Source organism: Mustela lutreola, chromosome 1 (genome assembly GCF_030435805.1).
Source record: "Mustela lutreola isolate mMusLut2 chromosome 1, mMusLut2.pri, whole genome shotgun sequence".
In the NCBI taxonomy this organism is placed as follows: Eukaryota; Metazoa; Chordata; class Mammalia; order Carnivora; family Mustelidae; genus Mustela; species Mustela lutreola.
The window spans coordinates 249,795,703-249,818,790 of NC_081290.1; the positions used below are offsets into that span (position 1 = coordinate 249,795,703).

General features: G+C 48.3%; 1 protein-coding gene across 2 annotated transcripts in view; it reads left to right on the top strand.

The window, feature by feature from the left end:
- The first annotated feature begins 12,839 nt into the window (after positions 1–12,839).
- NELL1 (neural EGFL like 1) overlaps positions 12,840–23,088 on the top strand; it is an 847,777-nt gene continuing 837,528 nt past the window's right edge. For both annotated transcript variants that reach the window (XM_059138327.1, XM_059138338.1), the window contains exons 1-2: positions 12,840–13,077; positions 21,995–22,123. In XM_059138327.1, the coding sequence (XP_058994310.1) occupies positions 13,023–13,077; positions 21,995–22,123 (184 nt within the window). In that variant the 5' untranslated portion in view covers positions 12,840–13,022. The remainder of the gene's footprint in view (positions 13,078–21,994; positions 22,124–23,088) is intronic.

The window sequence follows — 23,088 nt, forward strand, 5'->3', positions numbered from 1 at the left end:
ATCAAATGAATCAATAAAGACCATTTCCCCAGCCCTTTAAGGAGGGTGGAGCTGCCATGTTCCCTGCCCAGAGTTAGGCCCTGAGTTCCTATGCCACATGTAGGGACTGGTGGCTGGGCATCCCTGTCTGATCCTGCCAACCCAGAAGCTCAACTCTGTCCTCAAATAAGTATGACACAATCACGCTCCACTTCCACCTTCAGCTTCCGTGTTGGCAGCCTTCAGGGATGAGCTGGGTCACATTTAAGGGAAAAGAAATGCCCTCACAAGCTGATTCTGAAAACCTGCACGTGCATACATACCCATCCTGAGTCATGGGATTGACAGAAACACACACTCAGGCTTGTCCGTGACCGTGTACTTCAGCGTGCAGACCAAGAGGCAAATCCCAAACTCAGTCTAAGACCGTATCGTGAAAGATAGAGTGTTCAGTGGGACCGGAGTTTGGTGCTGGCTCAGCATCCTTGATGTCCTTCCTGAGATCCCATTGCGCAGTTATGTTTTCTTTTGCATTTTTACGCTGGAAATTCTCAAGCATACATAAAAGTGGGGAGTATGGAGTAACGAACTCCCATGTCCGTGTTACCCGGTTTCAACAATCACCAACTCATTTTCCGGTTTATCCCTGAACTGGAATCTTGAAGTATTTCTTTGGATCATTTCAGAAGATCCCAGAAACCACAGAACTTTACTTGGAAATGCTCTGTTGTGGCTTTATGCTCCCTTTTAAATGGTCTTTCCTTACACTTGTTGGGATGAGCGGTGGGTGTTATATGTAAGCGAGGTATCAGTGAATTCTACCCCCGAAACCAATTTTACCATACATGTTGATGAACTGGAATTTAAATAAAAGCCTGAAAAAAATAAAGAGTGGTGCCTGGGTGGCTTAGTTGATTCAGCTTCAACTATTATTATTTTTTTTTAAGATTGTATTTATTTATTTGATAGAAGACACAACGAGAGAGGGAACACAAGCAGAGAGAGTGGGAGAGGGAGAAACAGGCTCCCTGTTGAGCAGAGAGCCCGATGCAGGGCTCAATCCCAGGACCCTGGGATCATGACCCCAGCCAAAGGCAGAGGCTTAATGACTGAGCCACCCAGGCGCCCCAGCATTCAATTCTTAATTTCCGCTCAGGTCATGATCTCAGGGTCTTGGGATCTTGGGATCGAGCTGGCATCGGGCTTGGGGCTCACTGGGAAGTCTGCTTGAGATTCTCTCTCTCCCTCTCCTTCTGTCCCCCTTCTCCCCTTGTGCACTCACGTGCTCCCTCTCTCTCCAAAATACTAAATAAATCTTTAAAAAATAGTCTTTCCCTAAACAGGGACAATAACAAAATGTGGAAAGGACAGAGCTCCTGCATCCGTGGCAGAACCCGTGTACTTGGGGCTGTTAAAGAGGGATGCAGGGCTCTGTCTGGGAGGAGCTAAGGCGGTGTTTGACCTTACAGCTCTCCCGTCTTCCTGCATCCAACGTGTCCTCTTGTTTTCATTTGTTTGGCAGTTCCTTGTCTCCTGTACTTGGCAGCTCTTTTCCTACCAAGCTTATTCCTTCGACAGTCCTCTCTGCTTTTGCTCGTGCTTCCTTGCTCCTCTCTAGATGTCTCTCCTGGAACCGGAGATTCAGAATCTCACAGTTGCATGGAAGTCCGAGGCAACTCACTGCAGTATCTCGGATACACAGATTCTCGTACAACAGTCTGTTTGGCGGGAACTGGATTTATAAAGAGATCCGTGTGGGAGGAGTAGTCACTGTCTAGAAAATTCAATATGGGGACCCTTTCCCACAAAAGACTCCTCCAGGGCCTTCTAAAATACTGCAGCTTTGCAGAGATTGGATTTACTTCTCTGATGTTCACCATTCTACTATGTAAAACAGAGACTATGTGTGGTGGGGGACACCCCTTTCTTGCATTTTAGTGTAATCTGTAATTTTATGAGAATCGTGATATTCCAAGTCCCCTTACCTTTTCAGCAAACTTCTCCAGACACTTGTAGGATTAGAAGAAAATAATGACTAGAATATAGTGTGGATCCACATTGAGAGAGACTCACGTTTTCACGATTCATTGCTCCAGCCTCTCATTTTTCGACCTGCACACTCAGGGTCTTCAGAATTTATCTTTCCAGTACCTAAGAGTTCGTGACACATAGTAGATACTCAATAAATGCATTGTTGAAGTGAATGAGAAAATACTGAGCATTGGCTCTGTACAGGGAACAGAGCTCAGTGTCACGAGAGTCTTCCTCATGTGCAAGAACACATGAGGAAGACTAGATCCTTCCCACCAGGTTACTCAGACTGAGTGAGGCTTTAAGATGAGTATGTGCTTTCCAGGGAGATGAAAGCAAGTAAGGGATGGCATGAGCACAAGACAGACCATTTCAAGAAAGAGTGATGGGTGAAACTGGAAGGTACAGTATATGCTTGTGGGAAGTGAGAACTGAGGCTGAAACCGTAGGTAAGGACTTGACAGTCAAATTGCTTCAGTGCCAATGTGAAGAGTCCTGATGTTGTCTGACAGGCCACTGGGAGCCATGGAAGGTTGTTGAATAATGGAGAGAGATTTCCTGGCAGAGGCAGCTAGTATGCTGGAGACAAAGCATTGTCTTGGGGTTGAGGGCCAGCTCCTTTCCTTGTTTACACAGCCTCTGTTTTCTCACTTATAAAACGGGAACATTTACACCCATCTCACATAGTCACCGTGACGATTCCCTGAGGTTTGTATGTGAAAATGTAGCACTGCAGATGCATGTTGGGTATTTACTATTAGAGTCATATTTGTGCATTTGAAGTGTTGATCCAATCTCTGTGTCAAGGACGGATGAGAGTGGGGAGGAGCTTGAGGCAAAAACTCTGGTTTGATTGTGCAAGAAACCAGTACCTTCAAAATGTCAGAAGTGAACTGCAAGACAACAGCCAGCTCATAAATCTAGAAATACAGGGGGTCTTTCCAGGTCCTCTCCTTCCCAACTCATCACTGGGACCACCAGGGGTCATACTTAAAGTCTGAGTAATCAGCATGGAGATGACATGAACCAGTAGCAGCAGACATAGCAGTGGGGCTGGAGAATGGTCCTGGAGACTCTCACCCCTGCTGAGTGCTGAGTGCCATGTTAGTTTCTGGATCTTGGCACAGTCTCAGAATCCAGGGCAGGTGCTGGGGCAGGTGTGGCTCAGGAGTTTCAGGACAGGTCTGATATTTTTATCCCACCACTTGTTTCTCCATGCCTTCTCCTCTCAGTCAGTTAGTGAAGGCTGAGGGATTCTGTGGTTATTTATGAAGGATGCTCATCTGCACAATTTTCCCACCATGTCCATCCCAAGTGGGGTGTTGGGGGAACAGATGCACAGAGTGAGCTTTGGGCCATGCCTTCTAAGAGAATATGAATTTGATCTTTCTTGGATGAGAGCATTGACAGAGACCATAATAAACAAAAAATCACTTAGCCCCACCTGCTCAAAAGTGGAGAGTCCTGCTAAGCACAAGCCCATGGCAGTCTTAATGAGCATTCCTTCCCCGATCTTGCCTTCTTGCAAGAGCTTCATGGTTATACAGCCCCTGTGTCTTGCGGTGGGGGTGGGATGAACTTGCCCTAAGCCAGAACTGGTATTTTGTCAAGTTGGTATGATGGAGAGAGGATGGTGGAGACTGAATTTCTCTGGATTTCTGTTCTTCCGTTCTTTAGTAACATCTTCCATTTTAACTAGGTTTGTTGTCGCTCGGCCGAATGTGACCCTTGGTATGGCAGATTGGCTACTGAGTCTACTTCTTTACCCAACTCTGAATCACATCTGGGCTATGTCCTCATTGTGAACGGATTGCATTTCTTGCCTGTTGTTTTTAATAGCATGGGAGCAGAAGTGACAGTGTGCCCATTTTGAGTCTAGCCCTTAGGAGACCTGGCCTATTGCCACTTGTTCATTTGTGACTACTTGTGCCGTGAGATAAATATATCCTGGCTAACCCACTGGTCCAAGGCAGATGAAGGGCATGTGGGAGAGTCACTCAACTGACACACAGAATTGCCATGAGAAATCAGTCAGCTCAGCCACTGTGGCCTGAAGCAGACGTGCCTGGCTGAGACCAGTCCAGAGGAGCTGAATCTAGCCACCTGGTAGATATGTGAAAATAAATGCTTAGTGTTGCATGGCCCCTGAAACTTTATAGTTGGTCGTTATGCAGCAATAGCTAACAGATTCATAGGGAATGGCCTTATGACTAAGTTCTGCCTGGAGATAAGTAAAAGTGATATGCGGGACTCTGAGTATGCTTTTCTCCTTCTTTTCGTTCTATTCCATGTTTACTGTCTGGAAGGTGGATATAATGGCTGGAGTATCAGCAGCTCTATTGGATCATAGGAATGATAGAGCAGAGATCTGGAAGGAGCCTGGCTCCCTGAGTATTCATAGAACCAGTGGATGAAACATGGACTGCCCAGCTCTAGAATTCTTTTGCCTGAGAGAGAGAGTATCAAACATCTTTTATTGATGTTATTATTGTTTGGGAGTTTTTCCATTATACAAAGTTGGTTGGCTTCTTCAATGATGCAGGTCATTAAATAAACTAGGAGGACTAGAAGGAGACCCAGGGAACCACTGGGAAATGTGGGAAAGCTTAATTTTACTTTGTTGGCAAGGAGAGTTTTTGTGGCCTGTGACTCTGGAAAGTAGTCTAAAAAGCATTGGAAAGGACATTCCATTTTATGTAGCTGGCAGAAGCCAGTCTCATGAACTGATGGGATAGGTTGTTGCCTAATGTAACTAGAGCAGTCTCTCCTGGTTTTAAAATCTCTCACTATGCCATCCCATGGCCTGGAATTCCTTCAGTGGATACTCGTTGTTTTGGGTCACAGGCTGGCTCATGGGAGCTGTAGTTCAGTGAGGACTTCTCCATCTCTCCTAACTCCGTGTGAGCAGGTATAAAAGCACGCCTTCCTCCTAACTTTCCTGCAGAGTGCTGGCCACAGTGTTGAGCACATGGGACTTCTACTGCGAATGAAGTATTGTCTTAAGGCCTAGAGAAAAAGACTGGGTACACACCTTTGTGGGCAGCCCGGGGACACTGGGTGGTGGAAGAGACTTTGTGGAAGAAAGTTTGAAAGTTGATGAGGAGGAATCAGTCATCTTTTCCCTACACTTTTGGTTTCCATGATGAGAAATTTTCCTCCAACTCTTTTGGCCTTTTATTCCACTCCCTTCCTACTCCTTACCGAGGCAGGGGAGGGCCATCGGGCCTTATTTCTCAATGAGCTCTCCTTCCCACTCTTGCTTCGCCCACACCAGTGGGAGCCAATGGCTGTGCCAAGGTCCAGACTGGAGGGAGGGCTGGTGGCCAGTCCATTTGGGCTTCCATGTTAGGCCAGTCTCTTCCAGCGTTGTGTCTATAGTCATAAAAGTCATGTTTGGCCTCCTGCTAACTCTTTTACTTATCAATTGGTCAAAACTTATGCAGGGAACAGAGCTGCTATTTATTCATCTCCCATAAGACCTCAACAAGGAGATGGACTCCATGGGCTTCACCCCAGGAGAATCAATAAACAGTTCTGAAGCTTAACAGTTCGGCACACAGATTCTGAGTCATACTGCTTGGGTTTGAAGGTTGGCTCAGCCACTCAATTGGCAAATGGCCCAGTTTCCATATCTGTGACACAGGTGTGGTGATCCCGCTTACCTAATTGGGTTGTCTTAAGGATGAAATCCATGGGAAGGACTTCTCTTAGAGCAGTAACCCAGCCAGAGTTACATGTAATAAATGGAGCCATTATTATTCCGGGCAGGGTTGGGGCAAGGCCTGCTTCTGAAGGACACTATCCTGTTGGAGAGAGGCATATCCGCTTTTTCCTGGTCTATAGGGATGGACAATGTGTGCTTCTTACACAACACTTGACAGTGCCTGGGTATGTACACACCTTAGTTCTTCTCGTGGAACTTTTTTTTTTTTTTTTTTTTTTTAAAGATTTTATTTATTTATCAGAGAGAGAGAGGGGGAGAGAGCGAACACAGGCAGACAGAATGGCAGGCAGAGGCAGAGGGAGAAGCAGGCTCCCTGCTGAGCAAGGAGCCCGATGTGGGACTCGATCCCAGGACGCTGGGATCATGACCTGAGCCGAAGGCAGCTGCTTAACCAACTGAGCCACCCAGGCGTCCCCTTCTCGTGGAACCTTGAAACTCATCTGAGATTATTGATGTTAGAGATTAGGAGGGTTTCATCTGGAGAATTATTAGGTGTCTTTATCTATATGTCTCTCTAAAGATTTTTCTATCTGTCTTCCTACATGTTGCTACCTAGCTTTAGTCCAGAGTATTTGAAGACAGAAGGACAATAGTTAACTTAGCAAAATATGAGTCCTTCTAATTTGGGTGTCATTTAAGTGTGAAGGTAGTAATTGGAAGTAGACATTTTTTAATGTAGAATTCATATATTTATATAGAGACAGAAGGACATGCATGAATATACTCATTTGACCCCTCCTTATGATTGCACGTGATCTTCAGGAAATGAGAATACTCACAAAGGTTAGGGGTGCATGGTTTCAGGGAGTCCTGGGCCACCAAGCTTGTGAAGGAGACTTGGGGTGTTTGTGCTTTCCTAGGCTCTGCCACCAAATTGGCCCTTGTGTTAATTTCCTAGGGCAGCGCCATCGCAGCAATACAAACTGAAAACTTAACACAGTAGAAACATAGGCTCTTATAGTTCTGGAAGTTAGAAATCTGAAATCAAGGTGCTGGCAGGTCCATCTTCCCCACAAAGTCTCTGGAGGAGGAACCTCGTTTGCGTCCTCTAGCTTCTGGTGGCTGCAACAATTCAATTTGTCTCCTTTGTCCTCTGGTGTTCTCCCTGTCTCTGTCTTCCCGTGGGATTCCTCTTCTTACAAGGCCATCTCGAATTAAGGCCCACACTCATGATGTCATCTGGACTCAATGACATCTGCAAACACACAGTTTCTACGCAAGGTCACACGCACAAGTACTGGGGGTGAGAATTCGGAAATACCCTTTGAGGGGACAACACAGTCCAATCCGTAATAGTGCTATCCTCTGATTTTCCCCAGTTTCATAAGGAAGCTTGTTATGCGTCCATAAGTGTGAAGGTAGTTGAAAGGCTGTTTGGAAAAAGGAGAGCAGTTTGGGGAGGGGAACTGAAGGGCAGGAAATGAGATGCAAAATCTCTCTGCCTTGAATCTGCCTTTGGCTTGTGGATTTAGTTTGGATACTACAAAGAGTCCTTCTAGCTTTGCCCTCTGTGGAATCTGCTGTCCCACAAATATTCAGCAATGGAGCAGCTCTGGGGGCCGGTGTGAGAAGGCAGTCAGTTGCCTTGGTGATGGCCAGTGAGAAATGTCCGTTCTCCATGCTGCTTCCTGGGAGAGCAACCACTGAGTCATTCAGTGAACATTTATCTAGCTCCTAAAATGCACTACGTTCTGTTCGAGGTATGGAGATACACAGATGAACAAGAAAGGCAAAGATACGACTCCTGTGAGATTGCATTGCATGGGGGAGACAGAATAAATAAGACTAAATCATTATTTCAGATAATACTAAGCACTATAGGGGCGCCTGGGTGGCTCAGTGGCTTAAAGCCTCTGTCCTCTGCTTGGGTCGTGATCCCGGGGTCCTGGGATCAGCCATGCATCGCATGGGGCGAGTGGAGAGCCTGTTTCCCCCGCCCCCCGCCTGCGTCTCTACCTACTTGTGCTCTCTGTCTGTCAAATAAATAAAATCTTAAAAAAAAAAAAAAAGCACTATACAAAAATAAAGCCAGGTAAGGAGGCAGTGAGAAACCTGGGGAAGTGAGAGGAAGACCCCTTCTTCGCGTGGGGGCTCCCAAGGAGTTGACATTCGAATAGAGATTTGAGTGATGTAAAAAAAGACGCACACAGAAATTTATGTAAACAATGTTCCAGGTGGTGGGAACAGTCCTTGAGGAAGGTATAAACTTGGAATGTTTGAGGAATAGCAAGAAAGCTGACCTGGAGGGACCAAGGGGTGGTGAGTGGGGAGAGAGGCAGCTGGGAAGGTAGGTAGAGGCCTGGGAAGAAGTTTGGGTGTTTGCAAAACATGGTGGAAAAGTGCAGGGGTATTTTTTTTTTTTTTTTTTTTTTTTTTTTGCAAGGGAACGGGACTGGACACATGGCTTAAAAAGCAGCTTGTGACTGCTGGGGGTGACGAGTGGATCAGAAGACGCAAGAGAGGAGGCAGAGGGAATAATGGGGAATTGATGGCCGCGGACTAAGAAAGGGACACCGATGGACTAGAGCAAGGTGGGAATAGTGAGGGGTGGTGAGAGGTGATTGATTTGGAGTTTTTCTTTAAGGTACACTGACAGGGCTTGATGGCTTGGAAGTGAGGGATGTGAGGGAAAGCGAGTCAAGGGGGACCCCAGGTTATTTGATTGGAGCACCTGGCAAAGACTTAGAAGGCAGCAGGAAACAAGTTTGGGAAGAGGGAAAAATCAAAAGTCCTCGTTTGGCTATATTACATATTTTTTCCCCATAACCATTGAATTTTTTTTTTAAACCAGCTTTATTGAGATATAAGTTACATACCGTACAGTGAACCTATTTAAAGTCTATAGTGCAATGGCTGTTAGTATATTAATCTGTGAGTTCTCCACCCACCGCCACAGTCAACTTTAGAACATTTTATTACCCCAAAATAAACCTCGTGCTCTTTAGCTGTCACCTGCAGATCCTTCCTTCCCCTCAGCCCTAGGCAACCACTTTCTGTCCCCGTAGATTTGCTCATCTGGACATTTCCCATAGATGGAGTAAGATATGCAACCCCTTGTGACTGGCTTCTTCCACTTAGTGTAATGTTTTCAAGATTCATTGGTATTATGGTGTGCACCAGGACTTCATTTCTCTTTATTGCTGAATAATATTTCACAGTATAAATACATCGCATTTTATTTATCCATTCATCAGTTGATGGACATTGGGCTATTTCCACTTTTTGGTTATTACGAATAATGCTGCTAAGAACATTTTTTTTTTAAAGATTTTATTTATTTATTTGAGAGAGAGAGACAGTGAGAGAGAGCATGAGCGAGGAGAAGGTCAGAGAGCGAAGCAGACTCCCCGTGGAGCTGGGAGCCTGATGCAGGACTCGATCCCGGGACTCCGGGATCATGACCTGAGCCGAAGGCAGTGGTCCAACCAACTGAGCCACCCAGGCATCCCACTGCTAAGAACATTTACATCCAACTTAGTGTGTGGACATATGTTTTTCATTTCTCTTGTGTGTGTACCTAGGAGTACAATTGCTGGATCGTATGGTAGCTTTCTCTTTAACAGTTTGAAGAACCATTCTACATTCCCACCAGCAGTTTGTGAGGGTTCTAATTTCTCCACTTCCTTGTCAACATTTGTTATCTGTCTCTTTGCTTTTAGCTATCCTGGTGGCTGTGAAGTGGTAGCTCGCTGTAGTTTTGATCTGCATTTCCCAGATGCCTAATGATGTTGAGCATCTTTTCATGTGTTTAATTGGCTTTTTGTATATCTTCTTTTTGGAGGAATGTTTATGCAGATCCTTTGTCCAATTTCAAAGTGTGTCGTCTATTTGTAGTAGTTTCTTGATAGATACAAGTCTCAATTAGATATATAACTCGCAATTCCCTTTCTGTCCTGTGAGTTGTTTTTTCACTTCCGGTGGTGTCCTCTAAAACACAAATGTCTCTGATTTTGATGATTTAGTCATATTACATTTAAGACACCTAAAAGGTAGTTGGGTGGATAAGCCTGGGGTTCAAAGGAGAACCTGGGGCTGAGATACACATTTCAGAATCATCCATGTATAGACAGTATTGAAAGCCATGAGACTCGATGAGAACACAGGAGAGTGAGTGTGGCTGGAAGAGAAGAAGGCTGACATTCAGGGGTCACGAAGGAGAGGCAGAAGGATAATCCAAGGAAGCTCCTGGCTCCTGGAGAAATCAGGAAGGAAGCTATTCAGAAAGGCGGGGTGGACTTGGGATATGACATTGAGTAAACCAAGTCTCACTGCTTCCTCCACTGAGCACAGGTCCCATCGCAATATCCCAATCTCAAGCACCTAAACCACCACATGGTCCCTTCGTTGCCACTACAGAAGTTTGCTGGGCATGTTCTGTGAGACTTACCTTAGCCAAACAGGTGTACACACTCAGAATCCCCATGCAAGAAACACACTTATAAGAGACTGAAGTTCTTTGTTCTGTAGGAAGATCTATGACCTTATTGAGATGAACTCTTGTTAGTGTTAACAGATGTGATGCTGCAAAGCTTTGACAGAACTTATGTCTTGCTTTAGTTTTTAATGGTACATGCTAAAAGCCCCATCCCACGGGACCCACTAATTACAGAGACCTCAAGATGGAGAGCTCTAAAGGTCTTACCCAGACCATTTTTTCCCTGTGCTGGGGTAACTGTGTCTTCAGGGGTTCTAGGATTTATGACATCAGTGAAAGGGCCTTTGAAACAACAGTTCAAAACCACTACGGGCTGCTCCCATTGAGATGTATCTAAAAACCGCAGAGGAGAGAGGGGCCGTGGCTCTCAACACAACATGGTTTATGGGTAGTCTCATTCACAAAGCCCTACGACACTTGAGGAATCCTGTTTTCTGCAAGATGTATGATTTTAATGCTGGCTTTAAATGTAACATGCTCCAGGTCGAAGGAAAAAGTCCTGACTCTGTAATGAAAACACAGGGTCAAGACAGGCAGCTCCCCTTCGGGCTTGAGCTGAATCCTGGAAGAGTTGGAGAATCAGTTTAGCTTTAACATCAGTTTGCCTCTTAATCTTTTCAGCTCAACTTCTAGAGTTGACTTCTTTTCAGCTCAACTTCTTTTCAGCTCAACTTCTAGAGTTGACACTTCTTTGTTGACTTGCCTCCTTCCTCTTCAGCCATCAGGAGCTCAAATTTACCTGCTGGTTCACTTTCTTTCTTTCTTTCATTTTTTTTAAAAGATTTTATTTATTTATTCGACAGACAGAGATCACAAGTAGGCAGCGAGAGAGAGGAGGAAGCAGGCTCCCCACCAAGCCCGATGTGGGGCTCGATGAGGGGCTCGATCCCGGGATCATGACCTGAGGGGAAGGCAGAGGCTTTAACTCACTGCGCCACCCAGGCGCCCCTGCCGGTTCACTTTCTTTCTCATCTGTCAAGGGACCACAACGTGAAGGGCCAAGTGGGACAGTGGCTTGCATACAGAAATATCCAGAAAAATAGGGCAGAGATCAGAAAAGCATGTAGAACCTTCTCTCTTAATAAGTGGTACTGCTAATTTGGTGACCTTCAGTGGGGTCTCCTGGGGTTCTGGTTATGTAGGGGTTAGAAATATGGGAAATGAGAGGGGGTACACGAATTGAGAAGGGCAGGTCCTTATCAGTGAACAGAATTATGAAACCTTGGAACTGGTTTCCCAGGGATGTGTGAGGACTGTTCAAAGACTTCCCTTTCCTCCCCTGGGATTGCAAATATTAAAGGGGCTGTTGGACTCAGAGAGAAGCCCACTTGGGCAAGTGGAGATTTAAATCCCATTGTGGGGGACACCCAGGTGGCTCAGTATAGTTGAGCGACTGCCTTTGGCTCAGGTCATGATCCTGAAGTCTCAGGGTCGAAGGTCATGATCCTGGAGTTTCAGGATCTAGTCAGGCATCCAGCTCCCAGCTTCCCGGGGAGTCTGCTTCTCCCTCTGAACTTCTCCCCTCTCATGCTCTCTCTCACTGTCTCTCAAATAAATAAATTAAATCTTAAAAAATAAAAAATCCCATGGGGGCTCATTTGGTTTAAATCAGAGGTTCTGTCATCTCTGATTTCACGACTCTGTATCCTGGTTATAAATAACATTCCTGAGTTGAAGTGCGACAAAACCTTGGATATCTTTATAGGGAACGCCCGGGGTCCAGAAGGGGGTCACAGAGTAGGAGTAGGACTTCCCTTCTTGCCAGCAACAAAGTCTAACTTTTCTCCGCAGGGAATAGTGTTATGGTGAGAGGAGGGTCCCAGAGGAACTGCGAGAGAGGCCAAAACTAGCTATGAAAGGAGAGAAGGGCTGTTGACAGAATCATCAAGTCACCAAGAAAAAAAAAAAATGGTTTAGAATTTCCCCTGTGTGGCAGCATTTGCCCTGCAGAACCGGAAGGTTCGCAGATAGATTCCCCAGACCCCCCACTGTAGCTCACTCCAGCTCGGGGATCCTTCTTCGGTGGCCTCCCCCCTGCACTCCCGAAGCGCGCAGCGAGAGAGAGGGGTCCACCGGAGAGCGGAGACAGGTGCCGGTGGCGAGCGCCGACTCAGCCGCCAGCCCCATCAGCCCATCGCCCCTCCCCGCCCAGTTGCAGGTGCAAATCCCGGTAATTGTTTTCCGGGGAGGGGCTGGGCGCGCTCCGTGGCGCCGCCCGGGTCAGGGTTCCCGCGGGGGAAAAAAGCCCACCCGCGAGGGCTCGCCGGCTCTTCGTCTCGGTGGGGATGAACTGTGGCAACTTCGGCAACCCCCACCCACGGCGGCAGCGAAGCAGAGCCAACGACAGTGGCGAGGCCAGCTCGGCTGGGCTGGAGCGCGTGAAGCCGAAGGGGCGCCGGGCGTCTTTAGCGTCTCCTTTTTGGCCGCGCGTCCCGGGACTCCAGCTCCGGTGTTCCCGGTAGTAGCGGCTTCCGCGCCTGCCTCCTGGGTGCTCGCAGCTCGGCGGGCGAAGCGGGAGAACCCGATCCCAGCGCCGAGCGCAACCTGCCGGAGTGGCCGAGCCCCGTGCTCCCGCCCCAGCTCCGAGGCGGGCGCAGCCGCAGCGGGGGCCGGGGCCCGAGCCCCGCGCCCCGCGCCGCCGCCGCCCGCGGTGGGGGGCGGGCTGGGGGCGGGGCGGCCGGGGCCGCGTTGCCCGGCGCGATCCCCGAGCGCAGCACCCGGCGCTGCCGAGCCACCTCCCCCGCCGCCCGCTAGCAAGTTTGGCGGCTCCGTGCCCGGCGCGCCTCGAGATCCAGACGCATTTGTTTCCTCCTGGTTTCCGCGCGCCCCGTTTGGCGGGGACCCTCGGGAGCGATGCCGAGGGATGTGATTTTAGTTGTGTGGTTCTGTGTTTGCACCGCCAGGACAGGTAAGCACGGCTGGGGCGGGCGGAGGCATCCAGGGGAAAGGGGGAGTCGCGCCGCTGTGCCCAGTGCCCGCACAGGCGTTGGGAGACCTGGAGACGAGCTCCGTGCTGGTCCGGGAAGGGCGGCGCGGTGTGGATGGGTGCTCCGGATCTCTCTGCCCTGCTCCCGGTGAAAGGGTGAGAAGTGGGACTCACGGGCTGGAAGAAGCCCCCACGAGTGCTCCCTTCCTTGGAGACGCGGCCTCGCGGACGCGGGAGTGAGGGGCGCGGCCGAGCCGGCGCACCCTCCTGCTCCTAGTAGCCAGCTTCCGGGTCGAAACCACCGCAGGTTCTGCCCGCGAGCCCCACACCCCCGAACTTGAAAGGTGCGGTGGAAACCGCTCTGACAGCGCGGGCCGTGCGGGGAAGGGGCAGCCGCGGGAGTCGCGCCCGCAGAGAGAGCGCTTCCGGCCGGCGGGCGGGCGCGGCCGCGGCCCGGGAGGGCACGGCACGGGGTGAGGGCTGCGGGCGAGCCGCGGCATTCTGTGGTCTCGTCTTGTCCCCTCCTGACTCTCCCCGGGGGCAACTCCAAGAGCGTTCTCTCCCTTTCCACCCTCTCCCCAGGGGCTGGACGAACAATAATTGGTGGGAACTGGAACCGTGAAGACAATCCAGGGAGATTTTCTCAAGCTTCCAGCCAGTTTCCCCTTGCTATAATTGCGGTTGGGGATTGTGGAGGGAGGACTAGGATAACTGGCGTAATTTCTGAAGTCCCCACTTCGTTCTGCCTCCAGAGACGCAGTTGTGAGGACTCTTAAAGAGCACCTCCTTCCATCCGCTCCCACTCGCCTCTCATGGGGTTTGGAGACCCGTTCTCGGTTGTCTTCTCTGCGGGTCTCATAGTAGAGGTGGGAACGTGGGGGTTGGGTGGGGTGGGGTGGATGAGGCACAGTATAGGCAAAAAATACAGCCCTCCGATGCCGGGGGTGGGGGTGGGAGCGTGGCGAATTTTTATTCCTGTGCCAGCCAGCCTTAGTATGCGCTGCCGACCTTGCATCCCAGAACCGGCGTGTAGTCACTCTTCCTCTTATCTTATCTTATCTTATCTTATCTTTTTAAAACCACTCTCATTTCCCTTTTTAGAGGCATTGCCTCCTTCCGGGGCCAGGCGGCAAGTTTATGGGGAAAGGGCGGGGGAGGGTGCCGTGCCTTGGTTGGCCTGAAAGTTCCCTCCGCCTGCGCCCTAGGCGCTCCTCTTTGGCAGTTAGCCCGCCTGAGGATACAAAGTTGGGCGTTCGTCTACCCAGGTGAGAGGGTAGCAGCTTTCCCTTTGCTTAATGGAAGAGCAACGGGTGTAGACTTCTCTAGGGACAAAAGGAATCCTCCTCCCTTTTCCTGTCTTCGTCCGAGCTTCCCAAGGCTTCAGAGGCAGCCAGGCTCAATCCAGCCTGGAATAGTTGCTTCTTGGGTATGGGCACCTCGGGATGGACTAGGCTTTTAAAACCAAGAACACACCGGAAGAAATGCGCCCCCAGAAAATCAGGACGGGCGAGGCTAATGCAGAACATGCACTACCAGTCCCGTGCGCGGAGAATCTGGTGCTGGTGGGCATTTTAATGGAGGAACGGAAGAGAGAGACACAGGGGGGAGGGGGCAGCTCCTTGGTCGTTTCACATCCTCAAGTGCATGTCGTTACCGGTTTGCCTAAATCCTTTGTTCTCTTTAGTTCTTTGACAAGTCGGCAAAAAGTGCCTCCACCCGGAATGGCCGGGGTCTCCGGGGTGCATTGCTCTTGAAGACCTTGACGAACACAGTCTTTTCCCCTTCCCCACACTAAACCCTTTTCAATCTTGTAAAAATTCTGTTGTAGCAAAGATTCATTGATGTATTTATTCAAAGAACAGTTGAGCGCCTTGCTGGGTGCCAGGATTGGTTATGCCGAGAGGAAATGACTTGGTCCTTCTTGACTTACAGGAACTTAAAGCTTAGTTGAAAATCTAGGTAGAAACTGGAAAACGGGTTTTTTCCCCCCTATAGCTTGAAGGGGGACACCGTGGGTGGTAGGAGAGGAGGGAGTATAAGAAGTTTCATTGAAAGCAATACAGAGGAGAAATGGTAGGAATGAATTTTGGGGAGGGGTGGGGTAGGTGGTCAGGGAAGGCTTTAATCAGGAGGTGACATGTAAGGGGGGGTGTTTTGAAGGCTTTACAGGGAGTTTTCCAGTTGGGCAGAGTGGGGCAAGGCATTCCAGGTGGAGGGCGGAGGCTGTGCACAGGCAGGGGGAGCATGGGAGGGTCTGCCCTATTGGTTATGGCAGTTGCTAGGGAGCGTGGGTTTTCTGTGCCCCTTGGCACTTCTTGAATGCCAGAGGCCACATACTGCTTCTGCAAAAAGTATCAGAAGAATCAGGATGGCAGGGAGCGGGTGGTTTGGAATTATATCTCAAGTCCTTTACTTACAATTTCTTGTCTCTTGAAGGGGTGCCATCAGCAGTTTTCTTGGGGAGGGGGTGGTAGCCTCTTTGATTTGCCCAGGACCCACCATCCCTGCATCAAACCTTAATTCTCTTTGGTAGCAGAGGCTGACTCGTGATTAGTTTATCAGGATCCAAACAGCCGCTCAGAAAGTTTATTTGTCAAGTGGGACAATTGGTGTCTGGGCTGTTAACAGTCCAGGATGAAATAAACATGTGGTTCACTTAGTGAGCTGCTCAGATATCAGCGCCTTTTAATGGGAATGAATAGATGATATCAGGCACATTTTAATTAAAGCAGCACTGCAGTGCAGTAGCGGTTACATATGAAAAGATCTAATGATAGGTGTCACAGGAAGCTGCTTCAATTGCTCATTGTTCAGGGACCTTGTTTTAAGAGACTAAAATGGAGTCAAGATAGGAGGTGCTGTTCTCCAGGTCTTGTTATTTCTGGGTGAAAGATCATTCTGGGATTTCCAGGTGCATGCTTAATAAGGACAGTTTAGAAGGCTACATTATTATTAGGTCCCTGAGTTTTCTCCAATGGATGGCTGGGCTGTGTGATTAATACCCAATTCCCTTTCCTGTTTGTTTTGGTCACCAGGCCAGGCCGGTGGTGGTGGTTGGGGGGTGGGTGACAGTGGGGAGCCCCTGGGGCCCTTTTTGCTGCCTTTTGCTGCCACCTGCTGGAAAGGAGAGCCTTTTCTTTCTGAGCCACTTTACTGGCTCTTCATTAACTCCAGAATAAGAGAGCCGTGAACAGAGTCAGCTCTGGCTGACTTGGAACAGGCATAGAGCATGTTCTTCATGGATATTGCTTTTGGGGAACTTTGCAGGGGTCCAGGGGTCTGAATCGAACAACTGGTGGTGAAACCCTGCTGTTACACGATGTCTGGGAACAGCTCTGCAGCATCCCATCCCTGTGTGTTGACCAGGAGAAAAGAACTGCCATCGCAGACAGTGAGCCTGGATTACATGTGGAGTGAGCCAGGCTCGGGAGGATTTGCTTGGGAGCTTAGGCCTGGGGCCCTGAAGGTGTGCTGCACGGTCTTTGGGCCTGAGCACTCCCTAGCCAGGACGGTGGGGTGGCCAGCAGTAGCAGGTGTCCCGGGAGATTAGGGTGGAGGTTCTGAATCCCAGAGCCAGAACTCAAGTGTCTCTCTGCCAGTAACACGCTGCCTTCCAGGTCTTAAAGAATGTTTTTCCCCAGAAGTGTTTTATCCTGCCTAATTCCAGTTCCCAGCTTCAGTCATTTGTAGAGCAGTTGTGGCCAAAGTAGAGAACTTTAATAGGGTTTCCTTGGAAAGGGCAGGAGCTCCATGCTTGGACAAGAAGCAGAAACATTAAAGTAAAAAAAAAAAAATATTTTTATGGAACCAATGCTCTCATACTGCATTAGGTTCAGGAGAGGCCATGTAAATGCTACCTTATTAATAGGTTTTCTGATTCCCTAGGCAGTGTGTAAAGTGCTGTCTTTCTACACATCCTGCTGTTGGCACAGGACGTTTTTTATCAGGAAGGAGACCAATTAAAGGGAGAGAAGAAAAGTGTATCTGGAAGCCTAATTGATTTCTCTTGTTCTGTTTTTATGGGATGTTTTCATAACAAGAACAATGCAGTTATCCTAAAACCAGCGGATCCCTTTACTTGTGGGCTGTCAAGGAGGAATGAGTATAGACTTAATATTTAGATTTCCCCAAGCACAGCCAGAGTGAGAAGCCCTTCCAGGTCAGTTGGGCATGTGGAGGGTTTGGGAGGAAGAGGGACATCTGTACGTTTTGCACAATTCCAGTGGAGTTGAGGACCAGGGAGCTGTCTTAGGAAAGAGAGATGCAGCAAAGCCCAGCTGGGCACCATGTATATGCTAGGCATGTTCCCATAGCTATCATCAAAACCTTAGGAGGTTGGGAGGCAGTTATGACCATCCTCATTTTACAGAGGAGGGAACCGAGGCTCAGAGAAGTGAAGTTATTTTTCCGGGGGCTAGTAGGGGGAAGAGACAGGAATGAAACTGGCTCTTGGTTTAGTGTCCTTCCCACAACACGTTGTGGATGGAGCATGCTGTGTCCTCATTTAGGGACAGGGATCCAAGGGCAACCACGGGGGGTTCTGCTAGTGCTACAGAATCTGTTTGGGTGCCTTTTAGGCTTGTCTAGTTTGCAGGACTCCTAGTCTGGGAGCACTTTTTTTTCTTTCTTTTTTTTTTTTAAATTAAATTTTTAATTTTTTAAATTTCTTTTCAGTGTACCAGGATTCATTGTTTATGCACCACACCCAGTGCTCCATGCAATTCGTGCCCTCCATGGTGCCCACCACCAGGCTCACCCAACTTCCCACCCCCAACCCCTCCAAAACCTTTAGATTGTTTTTCAGAGTCCATAGTCTCTCATGGTTCACCTCCTCATCCAATTTCCCTCAACTCATCCGGGAGCATTTTAAGGATGTCAATTATAGTGGGTCTTTAGTCCCTGCTTCGGTCAACCGCTGCCCCAATATTATTGCATACCAAACCATCTGGAACGCAGTGACTTAAAACAACATTTATTTTGGTTCACGTTTCTGTAGGTTGTTCTGTTCCTGTGTTCCTGGCTCATCTAGGTCAGGTATGGCTCAGCATGGTGCCAAACTCAAGTGGGGTGTCTGCTCCATGTGCCTGTCTCCTTGGACCAGTGGAGCTGTGGGGCCATGTTCACAGTGCAGGGGTACCAGACATCAAGCCTTGCACCCCAAGCATGGTCAGGCCTCTGCTCGTTTAACATTGCTGACGTCCCAAGCATCCCAGTGATTGAAACAAGTTATATGGCAAGGCTCAAAGTCAAAGGAAACAGAGGTTTACTTTCACTTGAGTGGAAGGAACTGCAAAGCCACACAGCACAGGGTGTGGCTCTGGGAGGGGTAAAGATTTGAATCCAATAATTCAGTCAACCACAGGTTTTTTTTTTTTCTATAATTTATTATTTTTTTTATTTTGTTAGCCACTGTATAGCACATCATTAGTTTTTGATGTAGTGTTCAGTGATTCATTACTTACATACAACACGCAGTGCTTATCACAGCACATGCCTTCCTCAATACCCATCACCCTGTTACCCGGTGCCCCTACCCTTCTCCCCTCCGAAGCCCTCAGATTGTTTCCTTGGGTTCCACAGTCTCTCATGGTTCATCTCTGTCTCTGATTTCTCCCCCTTAGGATTTCCTTCCCTTCCCTGTGGTCCTCCATGCTATTCCTTATATTCCACATAAGAGTGAAACCGTATGATAAAAGTCTTTCTCTGCTTGACTTACTTCAGTTAGCACAATCCCCTCCAGTTCCATCCATGTCGATGCAAATGGTGGGTATTCATCGTTTCTGATGGCTGAGGAATATTCCCTTGTATATATGGACCACATCCTTTTTATCCATTCGTCTGTTGAAGGGCATCTCAGCTCCTTCCACAGGTTGACACTTCTCCAAAGAAGACATCCAAATGGCCAACAGACACATGCAAAAGTGCTCAACACCTCTAGCCATCAGGGAAATACAAATCAAAACCACAATGAGATATCACCTCACACCAGTCAGGATGGCTAAAATTAACAAGTCAGGAAACAACAAGTGTTGGTGAGGATGCGGAGAAAGGGGAACCCTCTTGTGCTGTTGCTGGGAATGCAAGCTGGTGCAGCCACTCTGGAAAACAGCATGGAGGTTTCTCAAGATATTAAGAATAGAGCTCCCCTATGACCCAGCAGTCACATTACTAGGTATTTACCCTAAAGATACAATGCAGTAAAAAGAAGGGGCACATGCACCCCAATGTTCATAGCAGCAATATCCTCAACCACAAGTTTTCAAGAACATTTCCTTGGCCTGAATGCCATCCTGTCCTCTGGTGGTCTATCTTGAAATGCACATTACTCGGCGGTTATTGTACCAGAGCAGTAAAGCTGCATGCACTCTTTAGTTCATTATTTAGGTCCTAAATTCAGGGCGTACCTTCTGTTAGCTTCTGTGCGAGGCACTGGGGCTCCAGGGACACTGGGGCTCCGGGAACACTTCTGTCTTCTTGTGTCCAGCTAAGGGCATGTTCCCTGGATCACTTCCCTTATTCCCAGCCAGAGGAAGACAGCTTGGAGGTCCTCTAAGATCCCTCTTGGTTTAATTTCTGCCATATAGGTGTACAACATGATAGATCAGACTGAAATATTAGTTCTTCCCCTGCCTTTTCAAGGTGATCACAGAACTGCTGATATCTGAGCTCACTTGGAGAAAAACATCTCTGGTCTCCACCAGAGGCTCCTGGGGCTATGACTCGGGCTGATGGACACCCATCCGCTCAGTCCTTTGCCCAGAGTAGGTGTTTGATCCGTCTTTGTGAACGGGGTCTGTGTGAGGAATGATCAAGCCGGAGGGGAGCTTAAGGGAGATCATGATGTAAAGTAGGAGGATTGCCTCCTCCTTTACCTGTTCAACACACACCTTAAGCCCTCCAGTGATTTCCTATTGCAGTTAGCACACCCATCTCCTTCCAGGGGCTCAAAAGGCACGCCCTACTCTCTGGCCTCATTTTCTACCACTCCCTGCCCTTTCTGCTCTGGCCATGCTGGCCTTTCTCTGTTCCCCAAATATGCTCAGTCTCTTCTTGGTTTGCAGTGGGCGAGAGCACACTCTCTATCCCTGGAAACCTGTCTCCCCAGATCTGGCCTCTGTCCACCCCTGCGGGCAGTCAGGTTTCAGCTCAAAGGAACCCTTCCCGACTGTTCTTTCTATAGCCCCACCTAAAAGTTGCTTTGTATTCTGTGACTCTGTTTTATTTGCTGCGTGGCATTTATTGCCATCTTCAATTATTATTATTTTTTGCCTGTCTTCACCCTTTGGCTCAGGAATGTGTGCTCTGTGAGGACATCTCCAGTGCCCAGCACTGTGTTACGTTGTAAGCTCTCGCTAAAGCCTGTTGAAAAGTTACTGCATGAATGAATGAATGAATGAATGAATACAGAATGAGTAGAAGGAAGAGCTGTCCTTGAGGAAACTGGTCTCATAATGAACTGCATTGGGAAGGGGGAGATTGAACCTTCAGTTCAGAGGACAAGAAGAAACCGGACAGAAACCAAGAATGCAGATTATGTACCCTGCCTTCGAATTAACCCTTTTGTCTGCCTTGGCAAGCCTTCCTAGCCCAGGGCTCTGTAGCTGTAGCAGCTCCTGTTTTCTTTATAGGAAAAGAGGGTGTCCCAGCTTCCTTCCCCACATCTGTGGGGCCAGGGGTGAAGGCGGGAGGACAGATGATGTTGCAATAGCCCATGATGTCCTGATCATCATTCACTCAGTCTCTCTCGGACACATTGGGTTTCCAGATCTTGCCTCGGCAATTGCATTGCCAGCAGACAGAAGTTGACAGCTGTTGCTGATTAAAACATTTCGGACTGTGCAGTCAGAATTGCACCGCTGAGATGTTAAGTGTAGAGAGACGCTGCCCACAGACCCTTCCGGTGATCTCTAGCCTTATTAATACGTAGAATTGGAAGTCACTTTGCAATCGTGTGTGTCATTGCACAGAACGCCCCCTGGGTGAGAGATGGCCTTCTGCATTTGCCTTTCTCAGATAGGCGATGGGGGCTTGTGGCCACATTTCTCTGCACAAAGGTTCTCCAACAGAGTTGTCAGGGAATTTAACTTTCCTTTCAGGAATCTCCTTGGAGGGAAGGAACGCCTCTTGTTTCTTTTCTTTTTTTTTTTTGGCCAGCCCTTTTGCCACTCTACTCCAACAGGGACAGGAGTGTTCTCTGTCATCCTCCTTGATATCAGGGCGGCTGTGCCTGATGCAGGGGGTGTGGCCCAAGGAGGTGTTTATGGGTGATGGTGGTGTCAGGTTTTGTTACCATCTTAATTATTATTGTATCACTTTCGGAAGCAGGCAGATCAGGGCCATGATCCTGTAGACACCATCCCTGGATCTGAAAGAATTTGGAAGCCCGAAGTTTCTTCATAAGTCACATGACAGCAAACGCTACCCTGAACTGGACCCTTTTGGTGGCGAAACTTGACCTTAACTGACACGAGGCTGTGTATAATCTTTGTTTAGCCAGCCAGAAGAGAACATTGTACCTCTTCAAAATAATATGTTTGATTATGGGGTACTGCTTCAGATTTTGCTTAAGGTGTTACATAAAATGTAGCGTTTAGGACATAATACCTTTCTAACATATGATACATTCTGAATCTGAAATCTAAGCTCTGAGGGTTTTGGGTAAGGGGTTCTCAATCCATAATGAATGGGGGGTAAGAGGGAAAGGGACAAAGAAACTTCAATATCACGGGGGCCACGGAGCGAAGACTTGTTCTGCCTTTCCACCCCAGAAGGTAGCCTGTCCACCACTCATCACTCGCCTCCTTGTACTCCCTGCCCCTCTTGGCCTCTGCAATTTCTGTTCTGTTTTGCTGCAACAGTCTGTATTTGAAGCCAAGACAACCTCTCTGTTCCTTTTCAGTGGTGGGCTTTGGGACGGACCCTGACCGGCAGGTGGATATTATCACCGAGCTCGACCTCGTGAACACCACCCGTGGAGTCACTCAGGTGTCCGGATTGCATAATGCCAGCAAGGCGTATTTATTTCAAGGTAAAGGCCCCTCCTTCTTCAGATGGAGGCAGAGCTTGGGGAAGAGAATCTGTCTGGGGAGTGTTCCTGTGGTGTGTGTGTGTGTCTCAGGCTCATCTCCGCTATTTCTCTTGTGTTCCTATCATAAGTATGTTGAGAAATGTCAACAGGGTTCAGATAACTGAAGGATGTTCTGAGGGTGGGAGGGGGCACTAGAGGCATGGCTGTGAAGTAGTTTTTGGTGGTGACACATTTCCTTGGGTATTTTGGTGGGGATCTAAAGTTGAATGAAACTGCAAAAGTCTTGAAAGCCATTGGCCAGCCATATTATTTTTACAGGATATGTCTTCAACTATTACCCTTATCTTTACCTATATCTATACTATATCTGCACCTAGTCTTCTTCATGTATTTTCTCTCCTGTTTAATGGGTATATGAGCACAGAGGATGTTTTATGGCTGCATTCTCTTAAGAGTGCAGCTTACTTAGTTCTCAGTTATCAAGGGAGTGTAGTGGGTTTCTTATTTATTTATTATTTAAGAGAGACACGGATAGTAAGAGAGAGCAGAGTAAGGGAGGAGGGGGGAAGCAGGGAGCCCTATGCGGGGCTTGATCCCAGGACCCTGGGATCATGACCAGAGCTGAAGGCAGACACTTAACCACCTGAAACACCCAGGGGCCCCGTGTAGTGTGCTTCTTAAAAGCCTGACTGCCTGAGATCAAATTCCAATGCTACCGCTTATTGGCTTTGAGACTTTGGGCAATCGTTCAGCCTTACTGTGCCTGTGTCCTCATCTAAAACACTAACGTACCTCTTTCATGGGGACGTTATAAGCAGTAGAGGAGCTAATCCAGTGAAGTGGTTAAAACTGTGTCCGATACCTCTAGTAGCTCCCCAGTGAGTCCTGGTCATTGTACAGAACTCGTGCTGTGTACCGCACAACATGCTAATAGTGGGATTGCCAGTACGACAGGTGCAGCCCGT